Genomic DNA, 19,714 nt, shown 5'->3' with positions numbered 1-19,714 from the left:
TTTTCTGTGTGCAGTTATTAACATCAAATATTATAAGGCATCACAAATACTTTGTAGGCTTTTGGTTACTTATATGTAAAGATACTGTGATTTTAGTTCCATTTTCCATTTTATAAAGATGCCATACCATTTTCTATTGAACATGATTTGAGCACTGCCATTAGTTCAACTGATTTCACTGATAGCATCATATTACATATGGTAAAAGATTGCTTTTATTGCACCTTTGGGGAAAGATACACAGTAATTTCCTGTGTATTAGCCACATGATAAACTGCCAGACAGTGTTTCATGCAAATCATTTTTTAACAGTGTACTGACTCGTATTATTATTTTATTTTATTATATTTTTGCCCAATACTCCATGACTCAGAATTAGGTTGTCTTTAAATCATACAGAAGAATGAAGACAATAGATGCATTCCCATGTATAGCCCCCCCACCCCCTGAGAATTAATTTCAAAGCTGAAGAAATGTTGCAACATCAATGTGTAAACCTCATTTAATGGGCAGGAAATGACAGCATTCATATTTAAGATGACGTCATCATGTGCTGGATGCACCTCAACCTCAATTCAACAATTCAAACTGACAGCTTTAGTTGAATCAATCCATCTTGTTTACCCGAAGGAAATGCACTAAATATGGGATTTTTATGATGTCTCTGCCTCAGGCAAAAACAACTGCAGGTGTAAGCTGATATGCGTTGTTGAAATGGATGGTATTCATAGAACCCCTGAGGCATAAAACTAGTCCCAGATGGCCAGGTTTAACATGTTTAAAAGTGTTTACAATTTTTTGTTTTGTTTTTGGCACAAACCATGTCCATTTTTGAAGGATAGCATGATGAGAGTGTTGTGAACATGTAGTCTTGAGCTCCCTTCGGTTCAGCTACACAGTGTATCTTAACCCATGACAGGTCATCTGCATATTTTGATCATCTTGGTCTTCAGATTGAGGAGATCTATATCAGTTGTCAACTTGTCATTTATAGAGCAGTGTGTGGTTGTCCAGTGGTACCCGATCTCCATTGTGGACATCTTATCATCCAGAATGAAAGCTCAGAGGAGGCTTAGCTTATCACAGAGCCAATTTCTCTTCATTGGCAGTTACACTGGACAGGTCATACCTCTTATGAGAGACATAAAGAAGCTGTATCCTATGGTTAGTTAACTTAGAGGGGAAGCAGACCCAGCAACAGTTTCAAAGACAAAGTTGGGACACAATCCATAAATTAACGTGAAGACCAGTATAGAGTTGTACACTGGGAGAGCAGGTACTATTTAAGCTATATGCCACTAGTGGGATTGGGGTTGGTAAAGGACATCACCACGGTTGTAATTCGGCCATAGGTATGAGGCAGAAGTGCATGAACAATAACATCTAGTGAAAAATAGGGTCTTTATATATTCACTGTAGAATTCCTGGTACATCAATAGTCAAATTGACTTCTGATAAAATAAAACATGTTAGAAATAGTGTCCATGGTGTTCAAATATGTTTGTTGCATAGATCAGAAAAACATTATATATTTATAATGTATTACATTATAATTATATTGTACTTTCATAATGGCTTCAAACAAGATCAGTCAATCATGTTAATAATTGTTGTGGGGTCCTCAAACTAGGAGATAATGTTTATGCTGACTTTTTAAAAATATTATCTGTAATGGATCTAAAACAGGCAATAAGGAACTTCATATAAAACCTATAGTTAGTTACAGTACATTTGACCTCTCCTGTCCTTATATGTAGAAAACACCTTGAAAATGGATGAAGCCTTGCTAACAGTCCACAACCAACTGACAGAAGACATCACAGTGCTCTATGTCTCAGACTACTGCCACAAGGTAAAATGCTCCATTGAGAAGGCTAACTGAAAACATTGCTCCATTGTGATAAATGTTCTAACAGAAGTACCGAATTTTGCCTCAATCCTCTCTGCAAATACTCTATTACCAACAGCGTCCTTTTTCGCCTAATTGGAGTGCATCCATTTCATCACACTACTGCCAAAACATTGTACTGCACAGGATCAGGTGTTGTTAAGACGCTCTGTAGTTATTTATGAAGATGTATTTGTAAACTTGCTTGCTTCTCCTATTGCTGGTTGAGCAGGGACTTCCAACCATCTGCTAATCCTTGTATTATTTTGTAGGAATGTTAAACTAAAAGAGAACTCTATTAGTACAGGGCTAGGAAAACAGTGACTTTCATATGGGCGACAACAAAAACAACAACAACTTGCATTTGTATGGCGCTCTATCAAGGCACCCAAAGCACTTTATAGTGAAGGGGGAACCTCACCAACCACCACCAATGTTAATGGGTGATGCAGGGCAGTTATTATGCCCCAGAATGCTCACCACACACCAGCTTGATGTGGAGAGTGAGGGGATAGTTGAAGAGGGACTATTTATTTTCAGTTTCTTATCCAACCTGAAGAGGTTCAAACTAGTGCTAATGTAGAAATGTAAACAAATATAAGAAAAGGCAAATCCATTTTGTGCTTTGTTCAAAATGAGATGCACCTACCCCCCATTTGTCAGTTATTTGTTGCATACAGACTGACCTGCTGGTAGTGACATGCGATTGAATAATCCTCTTACTGAGAGATTGAAATGCTGACTCTCTCCTCCTGCAGTGTCTGTACCTGCCAGTGGTCAGTGTGAGTACAGGACAGAAGAATGCATCTGTAGTGGTCAGCACGCTGTTCACCCTCACTCTAAAGGTTGAGCCGGACTCTCGAAACCGGACTTTATGCAGGTAAAATATTCTATGATTGTGACATTAGCCAACTAACAAAGCATCTCAAAGAACAGTAAGGACTCATCTCTGGGGGCTATACTGGGGCAGCAGACATAAGTACTGCAGTAATTAATCGATTTCTGATAAATGACAAATATACCTCTATGTTTGATTGTGTAAACAACTGTGTATATGATGCATCATCAATACAAAAAATATCAAATGTTTCATTTCTGATCAGTGGTTTGTTGTAGAGGTGAGCAAAAGCAGGGGTCACATTTTGGTATGAGAAACGTATGAGTAAGTAGGTCATCTGTCTATCCATCCATCCATCCATCCATCCATCTTCTATATGCATCCCTCCATCCATCCATCTATCAATCCATTCATCTTTGTTTTTATCTATGCATGTGCACATCAGGTAATACCTTTGCTCCCAATCTGATAAAACCTCTTTGCCTGTCATTGATTACGTCAGTGAGCTACCCAAAGAGCCATGACCCTGTGCCAAAAATACGGCCTAGGGGGCCATGCGCTAACCCCTCAGACTATTTACCACGATGTGGGGCACCACGATGACCTGGCCACCGGGTCCTAAGAGCAGGGCTTTCAGTGGAGGCCCCTCTTGAGTATCGATTCTCATGCCCTTTTCGGGTTAACACAAGCTGACACTCCAATAACGAGGAGAAGAGCCATTAAGGCTACACAGCCGCGGGTTTCACTCAGATGTGCTGTTGGGTATATTGGACCGGCAACCGTCAAAGTGGATGGAAGTGTTTATACTGTCCACAATACAACACAATTCAAACCGAGAGTGAGACAATGTGGGCAGCCATTTTGGGGACATCCTTAAATGCTCAGTTGGGCAAGACATGGCTCTCTCTCTTCCCTTTCATCCTTGCCCTAACCTGGGGTCTCATCACAGTGCCGGCCTCAGGAGATCAATGCCGAGGTTTCTAACCAAACCGAGCCAATATCGATCTCCCCTCCCCCTTCAAAACGTGCCGGCCACTATGTCATCCGGCAGATCAATGGTGGCCAGTGATTGCACATTTTGGGGATGAAACTGGAGATGCTGGCTGTTCTTCCCATGAGCTGCCTCTAGGTGTCACCCATGGGCTTCTCCAGGCCTCTCACACTCATGCTGCCTGTGTGTGAGTGCAGACTAGACGTGCTCACGAAATGAATGTCTCCTGGCTTTTTAATGCCATTGCTACTAGGTCTGAGATATAGGAGCGATAGGAGCGATATGGCCGACCATAAGATGGAATATGATGTGACCGTCTCACACAGTGGTGAAAAGTGCTTCTGAGAGCGGCCTTCTGTAGTATCCTGACCTTAAGAGAGAAATCCATCTGTTTTCTGTAGATGCAGCAGGCTTCCATCAGTAGAATCATATTATAAGGAGCGATTTCAAAGTATACATTTGATTGTAAGCCTTGAGACAGAATGGCTTGATCGGTTTGTTGTACACATCCCAGTCCAATAAAAGCTTTCGTCCATTACAGCAGTTCAGTTGACAAAATCACATTTGCAAAAACAGAAATGACATTATCAGGTCGAAAGCAAAGTCAGGGGAGACATGAGGGGAAATTAGCATTCACAGTGGCACTGAGGCGTCTGTGCCTTCTCCTCTTCTGAATGGGAACAGCCACTTTGGCGTGATGTGTGCTCTGGTGTTGATTTGCTCCTTTGTGCCATGGCCCTAGGTGGACGCAGACTTTTGAGGAGGCAGGACATTATTCCCTCTGGGTCACTCAGTATGAGACACCCAGCGATCTGACCTGCTTTCTGTCCGTGGACAAGAGTCCAAATAACAGCTACCTACGTGAGTATCTGTTCGCAAAAGAACATCATTTCCTGTGCAAATGCACACACATTTTACATGTTTATGGTCATTGTTCACAGCATATGTCCTTTATTTCATAATACTTTGTAGGTTTCAATTAAAGGCTGTATTTCAGATATGTGCTCTATCTAAGTTTGAACATGTTCATAACATGCACTTACTGTCACTTACCAAACTATGTTAGTTAAAATCAATATCCTTTTGAGGCTTCATTATACAGAGTTTAAAGGCAAAGTAGTTTCACTCTCTGCTATAGAGTGAAGCTAACACAGGACGATGGCATGTAGAACATACTTAAAATGGCCTCTGGATCTCATTCAATTAGGCCTGACCGTGCCTTTAATCTCACAGACCCCCTAAATCGAGTCAGTGAAGGAAAGAAATGTCTTGTGCTGTCAACTTCTACCGCAAAAAGCCCCTCTCTCTCTCCCTCTCTCTCTCTTTCTCTCTCTTTGTCTATCTCTCTCTCTCTCTCTCGTCCCAAGAGTCGGATGCGCACTATATTGATCAGATAAGCTGCACTTTTCTTCAACAAAGCTCCAAAAAAGAAAGAAGAAAAGCTTTTTTCACCCCCCCACCACTATGCCATGTTTGTTGTCGAAGGCCGCCCCATGAGAAGCACACGCACGGCTGGAAACACATTAAGCGAAGCGTCGAGGATTTGGAGACATAATGGGCCTTTGAAAGCACCTCTCTCTCTCTCTCTCTCCGGCCTAATGCAGACTCCGTTTTACAATAGCAGAGATTATGTTGTAGATCGGATTTTTAAGGCCAAGTAGCCATTATCTGTCAGATACATGGGCTGTGTGACTAAAGCCCCTCTGCCTTATGATGCGTCTCCGTTAGTTATCCATTCTGGGCGATTATGGACAGGCTCCTTAGGGAACCACTAAGAAAGTAATGGGTCAGGTAATTAGGGAAGGGCCCTTAGCTAAATATACCACAGGTGTGTATACTGTACCAAGGTGTGTACACTGAACATGTTGTTTTTATACAGAAGTCACATATTTACTTATGGTGGCTGGGTACTTGACATCTTTTTTTGTTGATAATCTCGACGCTGGTTTTAAGGCCAGCGGCCAATTCTTCTTATATGGTCAGGGAGCACAGGTGCTGATGATGACAGTCACGTTTCTTTCATCAGGGCGCTGCCCATCTGCTGAGGCCAGATACCATAAGAGGATGGACACGTCCCAAGTGGAGTCATGAAGCCCACTCTGTTTAAAAAGCTTTTGGATCAAATCACCAGGAGAATTCTATCTCATCTGCATGTTTTTTTGGACCCTTCTCAGGAAAATAACACTGATACTAGTTTACACGATAACCAGTATTAGAAGCTGAATTAAAAACTGAATGGTAAAGCATATGATAAAATGATAATCAATAAAAAAAATAGTTTAAATGATATTAAGAACAGAGAAGTCACCATCAGCTGGATCTCTCTTTTAATTAGCTAAAATGAAACACATAGCCTGCACATGAAATTTTTTTAAGTGCTCTCTGCTTCCTGGTAATTTCTCTCCAAACACATTTAATCAGCTGTCCATAATGAAGTCACTTTGGGTGAAAAAAAAAACACTTAATGAAAAACAGACTAGTACTGTCCATCCTCTTCATGTCACGCCGTATTCTCGCCCCACTGATTGAATGGACATTTCCGTGTTTGTTTTTCCATCCGGCGCGTCCACCTGCCCCCTGCAGCATGGTTGTGATGCGAGCAGATGGGAACAAAGGGACAGTCCAGAAAATAAGGCCTTTTAGTGTAAAGCTCAGAGCCTCTCTCATTTTTTAATTATATTTACTGTACGCAATGACGTTTTATTTGGCTCACACACCACATTAATGTCACGGTTCAGACAGACGACCAGAGGACCACAATTGCGTCACACCAGAAAGTTTATTAAACTTAAGGGAAAAGGGAAGTAGGGAGTGAATGAAGGCTCCAGGGGTTCCAGGGGTAGCCGGGAACGTGCTGTGTCTGTCCCCCCCCCCAGTGGCAGCGAAGCGTCCTGTGATGCCGGTGGTGGGTGGTCCGGAAGTCCTGGGGGGGAACACAGATACAACAGGGCGGATGAAACGAGGCAGAAATACAGTTCAAGGGAAATCCAAAATTCGTAGTAGCAAGGCAGAAGGCTGGTCAGAGTTACCGGGATTGAAGAGTAGTCAGGAGTCGTTACAGCAGAAAGCAGGTCTGGTTTTCAGGGGCAGAAGAGTAGCCAAGATTCAGGCAGGTCCGTGGTCACAAAACAAGAGTCAGCCAGAAGCGCGAGCAAACAGGTTCCGGGTGTGAGCTTTGCAGACGATCTGACAAAGGAGAGCTGAAAGACAGGGCTTTACATACTGGGAGAGGTTAGTGGGTAATGCAGCGCAGCTGGCAGAGTAATTAGAGCAGAGCAGAGCAGAGACAGGTGGAGCTAGTTAGGCTGAGTAGAGAGAGTGGTGAGCAGAGTGGAAGATAATGGAAACCAATTAAGGTGGTAACCCGGTGGAGTGAGAGGGCTCATGACAGAACCCCCCCCCCAAGGGACGGCCCCAGAAGTCCCAAGAGCAGCACCATGCCGGGTGGGAGGAGGGGAGCCGGCGGAGGGCTAGAACTCCTCCGAACGGTCCGAGTGAACGTCCTCATCCTCGGAGGAAGCCGGAGGGTCGTGGTCGGGAGACGGGACAGGTCCCGAAACAGGGTCAGGCACAGGACAGGAAGCCGAGCGGGCAGGACGGTTAGGGACCCCTCTGGGGCGGCCCCTACGGATTGCAGGTTGATCAGGATTCCGTTGGTGGAAGGCGGTGATGAGGGTCCGATCCACAATCCGACAAGCCGGCACCCAGGTCCTTTCCTCAGGTCCATAGCCCTCCCAGTCAACGAGGTACTGGAGACCCCTACCCCTCCGTCTGGACCGAAGCAGGCGGCGGACGGTGTAAACCAGACCACCATCGACGAGCCGTGGAGGAGGAGGAGAAGGCGCAGCAGGGACCAGCGGACTCTCATGAATGGGCTTAATCTTGGACACATGGAAAGTGGGGTGCACCCTCATGGAATTAGGCAGTTGGAGCCGGACAGCAGTTGGACTAATCACTCTTACGATAGGGAATGGGCCAAGGAACCGAGGTGCCAGCTTTCGCGACTCCACCCTGAGTGGCAGGTCCTTTGATGACAACCATACCCTTTGACCAACATGGTAGGTGGGAGCAGGAGTTCTCCGACGGTTGGCCCCGGTAGTGTAGCTGGCAACGGATCTGAGGAGTGTGGCTCGGGCTTGTGACCAGGTGCGGCGACATCGACGGGCAAAAGCAAGTGCAGATGGGCAAGTAACCTCCCCCTCCTGGCTGGCGAATAGAGGAGGCTGGTATCCATAGACACATTGGAAGGGGGACATACCGATGGCAGAGCAGGTCAGGGAATTGTGTGCGTACTCCACCCATGTCAATTGCTGCGACCAGGAGTGGGGGTTGCGGGATGTCATGCATCGCAGTGCCTTCTCGAGCTCCTGATTTGCCCGCTCTGATTGCCCATTGGATTGGGGATGGAATCCGGAAGTCAGACTGACTGTGGCTCCCAGCAGGTGACAGAACTCCTTCCAAAAGGCGGAGGAGAATTGTGGGCCACGGTCAGAAACTACATCCCTTGGCAGTCCGTGGATCCGGAAGACGTGTTCCAGGACCACCTGGGCGGTCTCCTTGGCGGTTGGGAGCTTGGGGAGGGGAACGAAGTGTGCCATCTTGCTGAATCGGTCAACTATGGTGAGAATGACGGTCATGCCACTTGAAGGGGGCAGCCCCGTGACAAAGTCAAGGGCGATGTGAGACCAGGGACGTGTGGGCACAGGCAGGGGCTGCAGCAATCCGGCTGGGGGCTGGCAGGATGACTTGTGTTGGTTGCAGATGGGGCAGGCTTGGACGAATTCCCGTACATCTCTTCTCAGAGAGGGCCACCAGAACCTCTGGGTGAGCAGGTTGTAAGTGCGGGTGGAGCCAGGGTGACAAGCTAGGCGGGAGTCATGTCCCCACTGAATGACCTGGGACCTCAGGTTTTCGGGGACAAAGAGGCGGTCAGCTGGGCAAGCGCTGGGACCTGGCTGGTTACGGAGAGCTTCCAGCACCTGTTCCTCAACGTCCCAGGTCAGAGCTGCTACGATGCAGGGACTTGGCAGAATCGACACAGGATCCTTGGAGGGGGTGTCATCCTTCTGGAATTGACGGGAGAGGGCGTCTGGCTTGGTGTTGCGTGACCCAGGCCGGTATGACAGAGTAAAGTTAAACCTGGTGAAGAACAGGGCCCAGCGGGACTGCCTGGAGTTCAACCGTTTGGCCGTGCGGATGTACTCCAAGTTCTTATGGTCGGTCCAAACGAGGAATGGAACAGTGGACCCCTCCAGCCAGTGACGCCACTCCTCCAGGGCAAGCTTCACAGCCAGCAGCTCTCGGTTCCCTATGTCGTAATTGCACTCAGAGGGGGACAACCGACGTGAGAAAAAGGCACAGGGATGGAGCTTCCTATCCTCCGCAGCCCACTGAGAAATCACAGCACCGACTCCCACATCCGAGGCGTCCACCTCCACAATGAACTGCCGGTCCACATCAGGCATCTGGAGGATGGGAGCGGAGGTGAACCTTACCTTGAGGGTACTGAAGGCTTTGTCGGCTGCTGGGGTCCAGGTGAAGGGTTGCTTGGTGCTGGTTAGAGCAGTGAGAGGAGCAGCAACGGTACTGTAGTTCCGGATAAACTTCCTATAGAAGTTAGCAAACCCCAGAAACTGTTGCAGCTTCTTTCTGTTCTCCGGAACGGGCCATGAAGTGACTGCTGATATCTTGGCAGGATCCATTTGGATACTTCCCTCTGCCACGATGTACCCCAGGAAGGCCACTGTCTTGACGTGAAACTCACATTTCTCCGCCTTGGCGTAGAGGGAATTCTCCAGGAGACGGTGAAGGACTTGCTGGACATGGCGGGTGTGTTCAGACAGGTTTCTGGAGTATATTAAGATGTCATCCAGGTAAACGAAGACAAACTTATTTAACATGTCCCGCAGCACGTCATTCACTAGAGCCTGGAACACAGCAGGAGCATTGGTGAGGCCAAAAGGCATAACCAGATACTCGTAGTGGCCTGTTGGTGTATTGAAAGCGGTTTTCCATTCATCTCCCTCCCGGATCCGCACTAGGTGGTAAGCGTTTCTGAGATCCAACTTGGTAAAAACAGTGGCTCCCTGGAGCAACTCAAAGGCAGAGGTGAGCAGAGGCAGAGGGTAACGGTTCTTCACCGTGATGTCGTTGAGTCCCCTGTAGTCGATGCAGGGGCGAAGAGATCCGTCTTTCTTCCCCACAAAGAAGAAGCCAGCACCAGCAGGAGATGAAGACGGGCGGATTAATCCTGCGGACAGAGAGTCGTTGATGTAGTCCTCCATGGACTTTCTTTCAGGAGCAGACAACGAATAGAGACGGCCCTTTGGAGGGGCTGTTCCAGGGAGGAGGTCAATGGCACAGTCGTACGGTCGGTGAGGGGGCAGAGATGTGGCTCTTGCTTTGTTAAACACTTCTCTGAGACCATGGTAGCATTCTGGGACATTGGATAGGTCAGGAGCAGAGTTGGTGGGTACTGGCCGAGGAGGTAGTGCGGCAGCAAGCAGGCAGGTTCGATGGCAGTCCTCTCCCCACTCCCTGATCACCCCGGTCACCCAGTCGAGCTGAGGGTTGTGCCGGCGGAGCCATGGGTAACCCAGGATGATGGGTTGGCCTGGAGAGGGGAGCAGGTGAAACTGGATAGTTTCTTGATGGTTTCCGGACAGACCCATAGAGACCGGGGCCGTGACATGAGTGACCGATCCGAGTAAGTGTCCGTCCAGTGCCCGGGCAGGAATAGGAGGTGTCAATCGGTGGTTCTCCAGTCCCAGTTGGCGTGCCAGCTTGATGTCCATTATGTTGGCTTCGGCGCCAGAATCCACCAGAGCAGCCAGGGTGTGAGAGACGGAGGTGAACTTGCAGCAGGGGTTTGCGGTCGGGGGACTGGACGGTCATTGAGCTCAACCGGACTCCCCCTATGCCCGGTGAGCTTCGGCTTTTAAAGGGCAGGTCACAACACGATGTCCATCACCTCCACAATAGAGACAGAGGTTTGAGGTGAAGCGGCGCTGGCGCTCTGCAGGAGTGAGGGAGGCTCGCCCAATTTCCATGGGCTCAGACTGGTCAAGCTGGCTTGGTTGAGTGGCAGTAGACGACAGGAGCCCAGTCGGATTTCTCCGAATGCCGGTAGTTGGTGGATTTTGGCGCCCCCTCTCACGACGACGGGTCTGTATCCTTCTGTCGATCCGGACAGCCAGTGCGATGGCTTCGTCAAGGGTGGAAGGCAGTTCATGGGAGACCAACTCGTCCTTGATATAGTCGGCCAAGCTATGGAAGAATGCGTCCACCAACGATGGTGTGTTCCAAGAACTTCGTCTTGCCAGGGTTCGGAAGTCGATGGAATGGTCTGCAACTGTACGTCTGCCTTGCCGAATACTGAACAGTTCACGAGACGCCTCTGCAGTTGGTGAATCCAGGTCAAACACCTTCAGCATCTCCTCAGCAAACAGGTCGAAGGTTGCACATGCAGGGGTTTGACGTTCGAACTCTGCTGTTCCCCAGAGTCGAGCTCGGCCCGTCAGGTGAGTGATGGCATACCCAACTTTAGCCCCTTCAGTGGCGAAGGTCCTTGGCTGCAAGGAGAACTGAAGTCGGCAGCTAGTCAGGAATGGCCGGACCTGGGTTGAATCGCCGTTGAACCGCTCTGGGTTTCCGATCTTGGGTTCCGGGACAGCGGCTGCAATGACCGGGGCAGGTAACTCGGGGGCTGGGCTGGTGGGCAGACTGACTGGAACTGGGCCGGTGGGCGGAGTGGCTGGGGTAAGGTTGGTGAGGAGTTGGATGATCATGCCGAGTTGTTGTTGCTGCTGCTGGAACTGCTGCTGTTGTTGCTGGAACTGCTGATGCTGTTGGTGGCCGACCTGAAGCAGGGAGGCAATGTCGCCGCTCATGCGGGCTAATCCTCTCTCAGTGTGTTCCAGGCGTTGCATGGCGGTGGGTTGCTCAGGTTCATCGGCTTCCATGTCGGGGGAAGTGTGCGCTGAGTCCATGATGGTCAGATCGTACTGTCACGGTTCAGACAGACGACCAGAGGACCACAATTGCGTCACACCAGAAAGTTTATTAAACTTAAGGGAAAAGGGAAGTAGGGAGTGAATGAAGGCTCCAGGGGTTCCAGGGGTAGCCGGGAACGTGCTGTGTCTGTCCCCCCCCCCAGTGGCAGCGAAGCGTCCTGTGATGCCGGTGGTGGGTGGTCCGGAAGTCCTGGGGGGGAACACAGATACAACAGGGCGGATGAAACGAGGCAGAAATACAGTTCAAGGGAAATCCAAAATTCGTAGTAGCAAGGCAGAAGGCTGGTCAGAGTTACCGGGATTGAAGAGTAGTCAGGAGTCGTTACAGCAGAAAGCAGGTCTGGTTTTCAGGGGCAGAAGAGTAGCCAAGATTCAGGCAGGTCCGTGGTCACAAAACAAGAGTCAGCCAGAAGCGCGAGCAAACAGGTTCCGGGTGTGAGCTTTGCAGACGATCTGACAAAGGAGAGCTGAAAGACAGGGCTTTACATACTGGGAGAGGTTAGTGGGTAATGCAGCGCAGCTGGCAGAGTAATTAGAGCAGAGCAGAGCAGAGACAGGTGGAGCTAGTTAGGCTGAGTAGAGAGAGTGGTGAGCAGAGTGGAAGATAATGGAAACCAATTAAGGTGGTAACCCGGTGGAGTGAGAGGGCTCATGACAATTAATTTCATATCTTGTTACAGTCCGTGTCTTCATATTCTCATTTAACAATGAATGATGCATTCCTTCGAGATAATTAAAATCGATTTGATTATCCACACAGAACATTCAATGCACGCATTTCCCACAAGCTCTCATCAGTTCAGTTCAATAGGCAATAGACAAATATCACTGATAACGAAACTGCATTTTCATACCTAAAACATCACCTCTGACACTTCACCACCTTAGACCTGACCTCGAAGGTTAAATGACCAGAGCCCTTATGACCCAAAACCACAAGGGGCATAACGTTTCCTTCCCCACATCCTGTGATGCCTCTCTCTGGACAGGCCAATCAAACACCAGCATCATGCTCTCTGGCAGTAACCGTCATCTCCCCCTTCCTGGGCTGTGAAAATATGGCTTGGGGAGAACATTGCTTATGGCTGGCCATATAGGCTTGAATTTCACAGATTGATTGCCTTGCCTATGGATTGGTCTTGCATTACATAAGAGGGCACGTTAGGCTCCTTGAGAGCTCCCCAGTGACATGACATGGCTGGAGGGAGAGAGACATCACAGCACAGAAAACATTATGGCAGTACAAGCACTTGGACGTGAACACCATGGCTCTCAGAAAACGAGTTCAGAAACAATGATTTTATTTCCTCTATGTTTTCCTTTCTCCTGAATTCATTGATAAGGAGCAGTGGTACATCACTGGCTGACTATGGGTAGACCCAGGTTCAATTCCTGCTGTTCTGAGTCCGTGGATAAAATCGACTGCTAAATATCAGTCAAATTTAACCTTCACTTTAACTTTTAACTTTAAAAGGCACTAGTAATAATAACTAGTCACATACATTTACTCTTGTGTTTGAAATGTGTTTTTAATGAATGGGAATATCCATGTCTTTTTGAACCCCTCTAGCTCTCCTGGCTGCAGCTCTTCTTCTGGCTTTTCTGTCTCTCCTATGGACAGTGGCACCATACGTATACAGGTACCTGTCTTGTATGTGTGTGTGTGTGTGTGTGTGTGTGTGTGTGTGTGTGTGTGTGTGAGCACATGTGTGTACCTGTGTGTGTGTGTTTGTGTGTATCTGTGTATGTGTGTGCATGTGTGTGTGTGTGTGTGTGTCACCATACGTATACAAGTATAGCGGCACACACCTGCAGAGATCCCTAAACACTTTAGCCAAGCACTGAAAAAGTACACATCACAGCAACAATAATTTCCTTTAAGCAATTTGAGGTCCTTTAATTGCTCTGCAAGTATTCAATGTAGCTGTTAATAAATGTCTCAGAGATCAAGGCTTACATAAAAAAAACATTTAAAATTTTGCTTACAGCAACAGCAGTCTGAAGAGTGCCTTTAAACATGGCTATCTGTCTTCAACAGATGGAAGTGTACTTCAAAGATCATCAATTTAATTTCCTGCCAGCGCCCTCAATTATCTACAGAAAATGTAAGCAATAAGTACAGCTATATACGCTGCCATGGGACGAAGGCTGGGGAAGAAGAGGCCTCCATTGATTATTTATCATTCATCATGAGAAGAGCTTCACTAATGGCTCTTCATGGCTGAAAAGCAGAAGAGAGAGAGAGAGAGGTTGAGTGGGGGGGCTCTAGTCTAAACTTTTGTTGTCTGTGTCAGGAGGGTGGTGTAAGATCAATCGTTTCTTTTGCTGACGACGTGGACAGTTTCGGGGAGTGCGCACGACTGTCTGAAAAGTCTCTCTGTGCGGAGGATCTCTCATTTCCCAGCGGATGGGGACTCTCGGCTCCCATATGCCTCCATGATGGCAGAGATATCCATCATGGAGAATTAGAGTCGGCATCTTCCTGCTCTGGCTCCTCAGAAAACTATGTGGGGCTACTGCCCAGGCTAATCAAACTAGGACTCGCAATCCTGGGTGATCTAGTCTGCAGAGTGAGTCTGCAGAGACTCCAAAACCCCCCATTCTAAGCATTTAGAAAGTCTTCTACTCAGTTACGGCTGCAGACAATTTGTCTAGAGATATCATTCCGAAGACAAAAACAAGTTGTACGCTGAAGAAATGTTCTGTTTAAATGTTTAAGCGACTTTGACATCTGAGTCTGGTATGTTTTTTCATGGTTTGGACTAAAACCATGAACCAATCACCATGCTTGAATTATCATTTTCTCAATATAGAATTCTATTCACAAACTCACATACATACCGATATACAAATGATACCTGATATGTATACAGTATATATCTTGATATATTCCTGACTCATCCTATATGTTTTGTTTTTGCAGGAAGATCTATCTGCTGAGATTAGTAGCCAACCAAGATCCTCGCGGCTAAAGTCACTGGACACCTTCCGAGGGTACACCACACCACTCCCCCCCTCCCCCAAATCATGTGCATCTATAGTTAATGTTGTGCTCAAAAGAACTGTTTATCTCACTGGCCTTATTAATTGGTTGGATTTTGATAGTCACTGCTGTGGTCCTTATGCGTTGTATCCTATAGCTGGTAATTAGAGGTGGGTCTGTGTGTGTGTGTGTGTGTGTGTGTGTGTGGGGGGGGGGGGGGGGTCACTGTCTGGTTGCATGGTTACTTGAGCGTTTGTTATCTGGTGCAAGCCTCGGGCAATATTTCTAATATCTTTTGCGCTCATGGCTTCGAACAAGGGATTGCTGTTGAGCAGGAGTGATGTGATTTAATCGGGTATCCCAGCACCCCTTAATTGGGGCTCGGGGCAGACACAAAGCACGCGGCTCGGGAAACAGGAAGCTGGTGTGGCTTTGACCTCCCACTTACCCAATAATTGATGTAATAGTACAACCAACATATCAGCACATATCCAGAAGGCAGTGGGTCTGGAGACTCTGGGTGAGGGAAGAAGGCTGGGTCTCGGGCAGGCTAGCAGCCTTTATGTGTGTGTGTGTGTGTGTGTGTGTGTGTGTGTGTGTGTGTGTGTGTGTGTGTGTGTGTGTGTGTGTGTGTGTCTGTGTGTGTGTGTGCCTGTGGAGATGGCTCTGATGCCATAGTGCTTTTATTGAGCTGATATATGGATGGTGATAAAAGTGCATGAAATGAAAAAAAAAAGCAGGTCATGCAGAAACGGCGGCTCGCGATAAAACACTGAGAGCATTTTCTCCCATTTTTTTCCTCAAATCATTATGGACCATAATGAGTGAAACCATTTAGATAAATAACACGATTGGAAAAGAAAAACTACATTCAGAGGCACAAGTGCAGGACTAAAAATGAGTCAGAGTTTAGTTAATGTTGTGAGTTTATATTGAATGAGTGTTGTTGGATATTCTGTGGCCATCATCATGACAAAACCAGATGCTCAGCACACACCAGCATTGTTTGCCTTCTCGTTGTCTCATTGGGATTTGCTAGTCCACTTCCTTTTTACATGTAATGGCCCTATCATTACGCTGAATCAGTGTCTCTGTCTCTGAACCCCCACCCCCATGAAACACACACACACACACACACACACAAACACACACACACACACACACACACACACACACACACACACAAACCTCTGCTGTCAAAATCTACTTATAGGCAGTCAACACACTGAGAAGAGCTGTACAGCATTATTGTGATGGACAGTGCTGCTTACATCTAGCTGCTTGCAATAAGGAAGCAGTGCTGTTTATTAAAGCATGCTGATCATGTCACATAGCAATTGAAAACTGATACATACATTTTGAACTAGGGATGCTCCGATCCGATATCGTATATCGGCTCAATCAGGTATCGGGTGACAAACAATGAGGTTGATATGGAGCATTAAATTCAGTTCTATGTAAGTTTATGATTACAGTACAGTACATCACGTCATGCCATTATTTACATCATGAATACAAATAAAACAATAATATCGGATTGGTACATGGAAACGGCCAGGTATCATTATAGCTATCGAAACTGAGGATCACTGCATCCTTATTTTGAACATAAGCCATGTTTGACTTACCCAGATGGCTGCTACGCATAAATGGTGGTTAGGGAGGTTCTCTTCACTGTAAAGCACTGTGGGTGCCTCGATAAAACACTATATAAATGGAAAGGGTTGTTGTTGCTGTTGTTACACTAAGGCCACTGTCCAGTTCTGAAGAACTTAAAATCTATAACAATACATACGCTTCAAAAAACACATCTCTGCCAATTTTATCATACCTTTCCATATGTGTCTGTAAATGACCCTTCACCCTCTATGTAGAATCTCTTCAAAAGTGCTTCCATGGCCCTTTGCTCTTCTCATAATTACTTACTTGCCAAATAGGTGAAGTAAGGACATTGAGAAATATTCCCCCATAAATAATAACGGTAAAAAGTAGCCCTCCTACTCAGTCATACTGTGAAGGTGTCAGACTTCCTCATATTGATGTCCTCCTCCATTAATTGCATTATTGTTGAGGTGGAATCAAAAAATTGTACGTCAGCTCCCTGCATGAGCCTCCAAAACTGAGCTAATGCAAGTGTGTAAAATATGTGCCCTCGGCTAATAAGTTTAAGTTTTCTGCGGTAAGCACAGACATCTGTCAAGTGCCAATGAGCCCCCGTGAAATGTCTGAGCCTGAAGCCTGCTGCTTCGCTTTGCTGCTGCAAAGCTTTGCCATCTATTTGCCAGACGTCATTTGTGTGATATATATATATACGGTACACCACTGTAGACTTCGCATTTTAATTTTTTAAAAAGGATCTAGGTTTCAATCTTGTGGCAGCTGAGAGCTTGGTGTTCCTTGGTTCCTTTCATATCGGTGACTGCTTTTTTAATCTTGTGGTGTAGCCCAAATGATGCAGTGAATGCAAAGGGAAGTTAATTGCGTGGAAAATCTATTCTTCATATGTTAGGTGAAGTCATCAGTACTTTGTTCAGATTTCAAATGAGTTAATTCATTTTTTTTTAAATAATCAGTCATCTGTCAAATGTATTTGTGGAAAACAAAGGGATCTGATGATCATTTAACATTTAGTGCAGGTCTTATTTGTCAAAACTTTGGCTGACGTTCACTCACTTCATTAAAGTAATTTTCTTCTTGTCCAGAGGCAATCTATCACAGGGTTTTACATGAACGGGAGTTATGATAGAGTCTTGAATCTTATCCATAGATAGTTACAGCAGTAGTTTGACTGACAGTGTACTGAACTCTGATACGATTGCAGCACTACACAGTCACAACTTCATTAAGAAGTTCAGAAATTGATTGATATATATATTTTGTGTCTGAAGTCAAAACTGCTCGTGTTCCCCACCTTGGGGAGGGCACTGAGGACAACAACACTCAGAATTCATTAGCTCAACAGTCCCAAATAATTTGTTTCTGGATGTGGATGGACTACTGCTGACACTGTTTGTGGATCTGTATGTGACCTTAGTGACCTGTTTGCAAAATATTTTGTTGGCCACCACACTGATATTAGTTAGAAGAGTGAAAGACCTCCAATGCTGCACAAAAAATGGTAGGCCTATTTACAAGTTTAAATTGAAATTATATTAGGGATATAAAATTACTGTAACAATAATGTTTGATTTAAATCTACAGAGCTGGTAATAAGGGACAGTTTGCACAGATACAATCTGGAGTGACTCAACCTTTTTTTTGCGTACTTGTGTGTGTTTGTTTGTGTGTTTGTTTGTGTGTGTGGGTGTACCTGTGTGTGTTTGTGTGTGTGTGTGGATATTTTTTTGCGTATCTGTGTGTGTGTGTGTGTGTGTGTGTGTGTGTGTGTGTGTGTGTGTGTGTGTGTGTGTGTGTGTGTGTATGCCTGTGTGTGTGTGTGTATGTGTGTGTGTATGTGTGTGTGTGTGTATGTGTGTGCATGTGTGTTTGTAAGTGTATATGTGTGTATGCCAGCATTAGTGTGTATGTGAGATAAAGAGCATTCCTCTGGCTTGTTCCCTCCTTGATAGTCCTTTTGAGATGATAGCATGTGATTAAAATCTTGTATCAGCAGGTCAGGTCTAAAAGGAGCAGTAATGGTCTCTGTTGCCTCTCTTAATTCAATTATGTTGGTAAAACAAGGGGAATCAGAGGGAGGACATGGACAGCTTCCTCCAAGCATCTATTTTGGGGATTGATTCCCTATTTGCTGCACTTAAGCAAGATGCCACTTTTCAGTTGAGCCACCCTCAGTTTATTCACTAGATGAAAATAGCGTATTTGAGTGACGTGACATTTCATAGCTGTACAGGTGTTGGGGGTAAAAGAATAGACATGTGCTGCTGCTTCTTCACATTCATCTCCTCTCCTCCACCAGATTTATGTGCCGTAAAACTGGCAAACTTTTCATGTCACACACGGTGAAAATATATGCCTTTGGCAGTCACTGTGTCAACGTATGGTACCATTCCATCAAGAGCAAAATCCATCCTCCCTCTCTCTCTCTCTCTCACTGGACGACGTGAAGTGAAGTTGTACACATAATAAATGACACGGAGAGCTTTAGTCAGCATTTCTGCATGAGGAGATCCAGAGGACAAGCGCTCATTTCCTGAGTGATTCATAATGCTTAGTCTGCATTACCTTATCCACTCCCATTCTGGGGTGATATATGTATAAAACTCACGCCCCTATCCACGGCCCTTTGATCTTTAATACTTGCATTTACTAGACGCATCACTACTGATGCCTCTGCTGACAGCTGGGTGTTATCCTCTAAACATCCAATGAGGCTTGATGACGACTGTCAGTTCATGATGATATATTTGCGTGCAGGACGGCCACTGTCACTGACAGTTTGTGCATTCCGGTATGGTATGGCTCTGCTCAGCTTTGGGAGCAGCATGCCTAACTCCCCTAGTAAGGGTGGTAGGTTTGGGAGCAGCATGCCTAACTCCCCTAGTAAGGGTGGTAGGTTTGGGAGCAGCATGCCTAACTCCCCTAGTAAGGGTGGTAGGTTCCCCCAGTGTGGCAGGTTGCAGTGGACAAAATCAAAGCATATTATGTTCCGTGTGTGAAGCCGAGCAGACTACTTATGTTCTGTATTGTGTATTCTGAAAGGCCTCAGTGACACCTAGTCTAGTCTGGCGTGTGTCAGGAGAGGCCTGAGGAAACGCAGTCCCATGCGAGGCCATCACAGCAAGGGCGAAGAGGAGCTAGGGGGCAGGACATGGTATGCCGCCTCCGATGAGGTCATACACTTCCTGTCTGGAATTTGGAGTCGAGCAGAAACTGAATGAAAAAATTGTATAGTTGATTGAGCTTTTCTAATTTTCATGTTTGGTATCTCATATGTGGGCGAGTTCACCAAACCAAATTTCCACATGATGTAGGTTTGGTATCTGACGTAATGTTATCTATACAATCTAAATGAATGAACTGAAATGTGAATAAATACAAATTT

At 46.2% G+C, this 19,714-nt stretch overlaps 1 protein-coding gene and 1 long non-coding RNA gene across 2 annotated transcripts in view; one reads left to right on the top strand and one right to left on the bottom strand.

Annotated features, from left to right (window-relative positions):
* Positions 1–19,714, top strand: part of LOC143124742 (heparan-alpha-glucosaminide N-acetyltransferase) — a 42,755-nt gene that overhangs the window by 3,596 nt on the left and 19,445 nt on the right. Inside the window, exons 2-8 of the mRNA XM_076286450.1 lie at positions 1,758–1,852; positions 2,647–2,768; positions 4,460–4,578; positions 13,300–13,369; positions 13,768–13,834; positions 14,024–14,032; positions 14,653–14,723. Of these exons, the coding sequence (XP_076142565.1) occupies positions 1,758–1,852; positions 2,647–2,768; positions 4,460–4,578; positions 13,300–13,369; positions 13,768–13,834; positions 14,024–14,032; positions 14,653–14,723 (553 nt within the window). The remainder of the gene's footprint in view (positions 1–1,757; positions 1,853–2,646; positions 2,769–4,459; positions 4,579–13,299; positions 13,370–13,767; positions 13,835–14,023; positions 14,033–14,652; positions 14,724–19,714) is intronic.
* Positions 6,478–6,907, bottom strand: LOC143124093 (uncharacterized). The gene is made up of 2 exons (XR_012986989.1): positions 6,747–6,907; positions 6,478–6,640 (listed from the first exon to the last, which is right to left on the bottom strand). It is a non-coding gene; the product is annotated as an uncharacterized LOC143124093 (long non-coding RNA).

This window comes from Alosa pseudoharengus, unplaced genomic scaffold (assembly GCF_046254945.1).
Source record: "Alosa pseudoharengus isolate Yale_2024_CS ecotype anadromous, Long Island Sound unplaced genomic scaffold, YU_APseudo_1.1 YU_APseudo_1.1_scf_15, whole genome shotgun sequence".
NCBI classification, from domain to species: Eukaryota; Metazoa; Chordata; class Actinopteri; order Clupeiformes; family Clupeidae; genus Alosa; species Alosa pseudoharengus.
The sequence above is the reverse complement of the archived record's forward strand: the minus strand, read 5'-3'. Positions and strand labels throughout refer to the sequence as shown.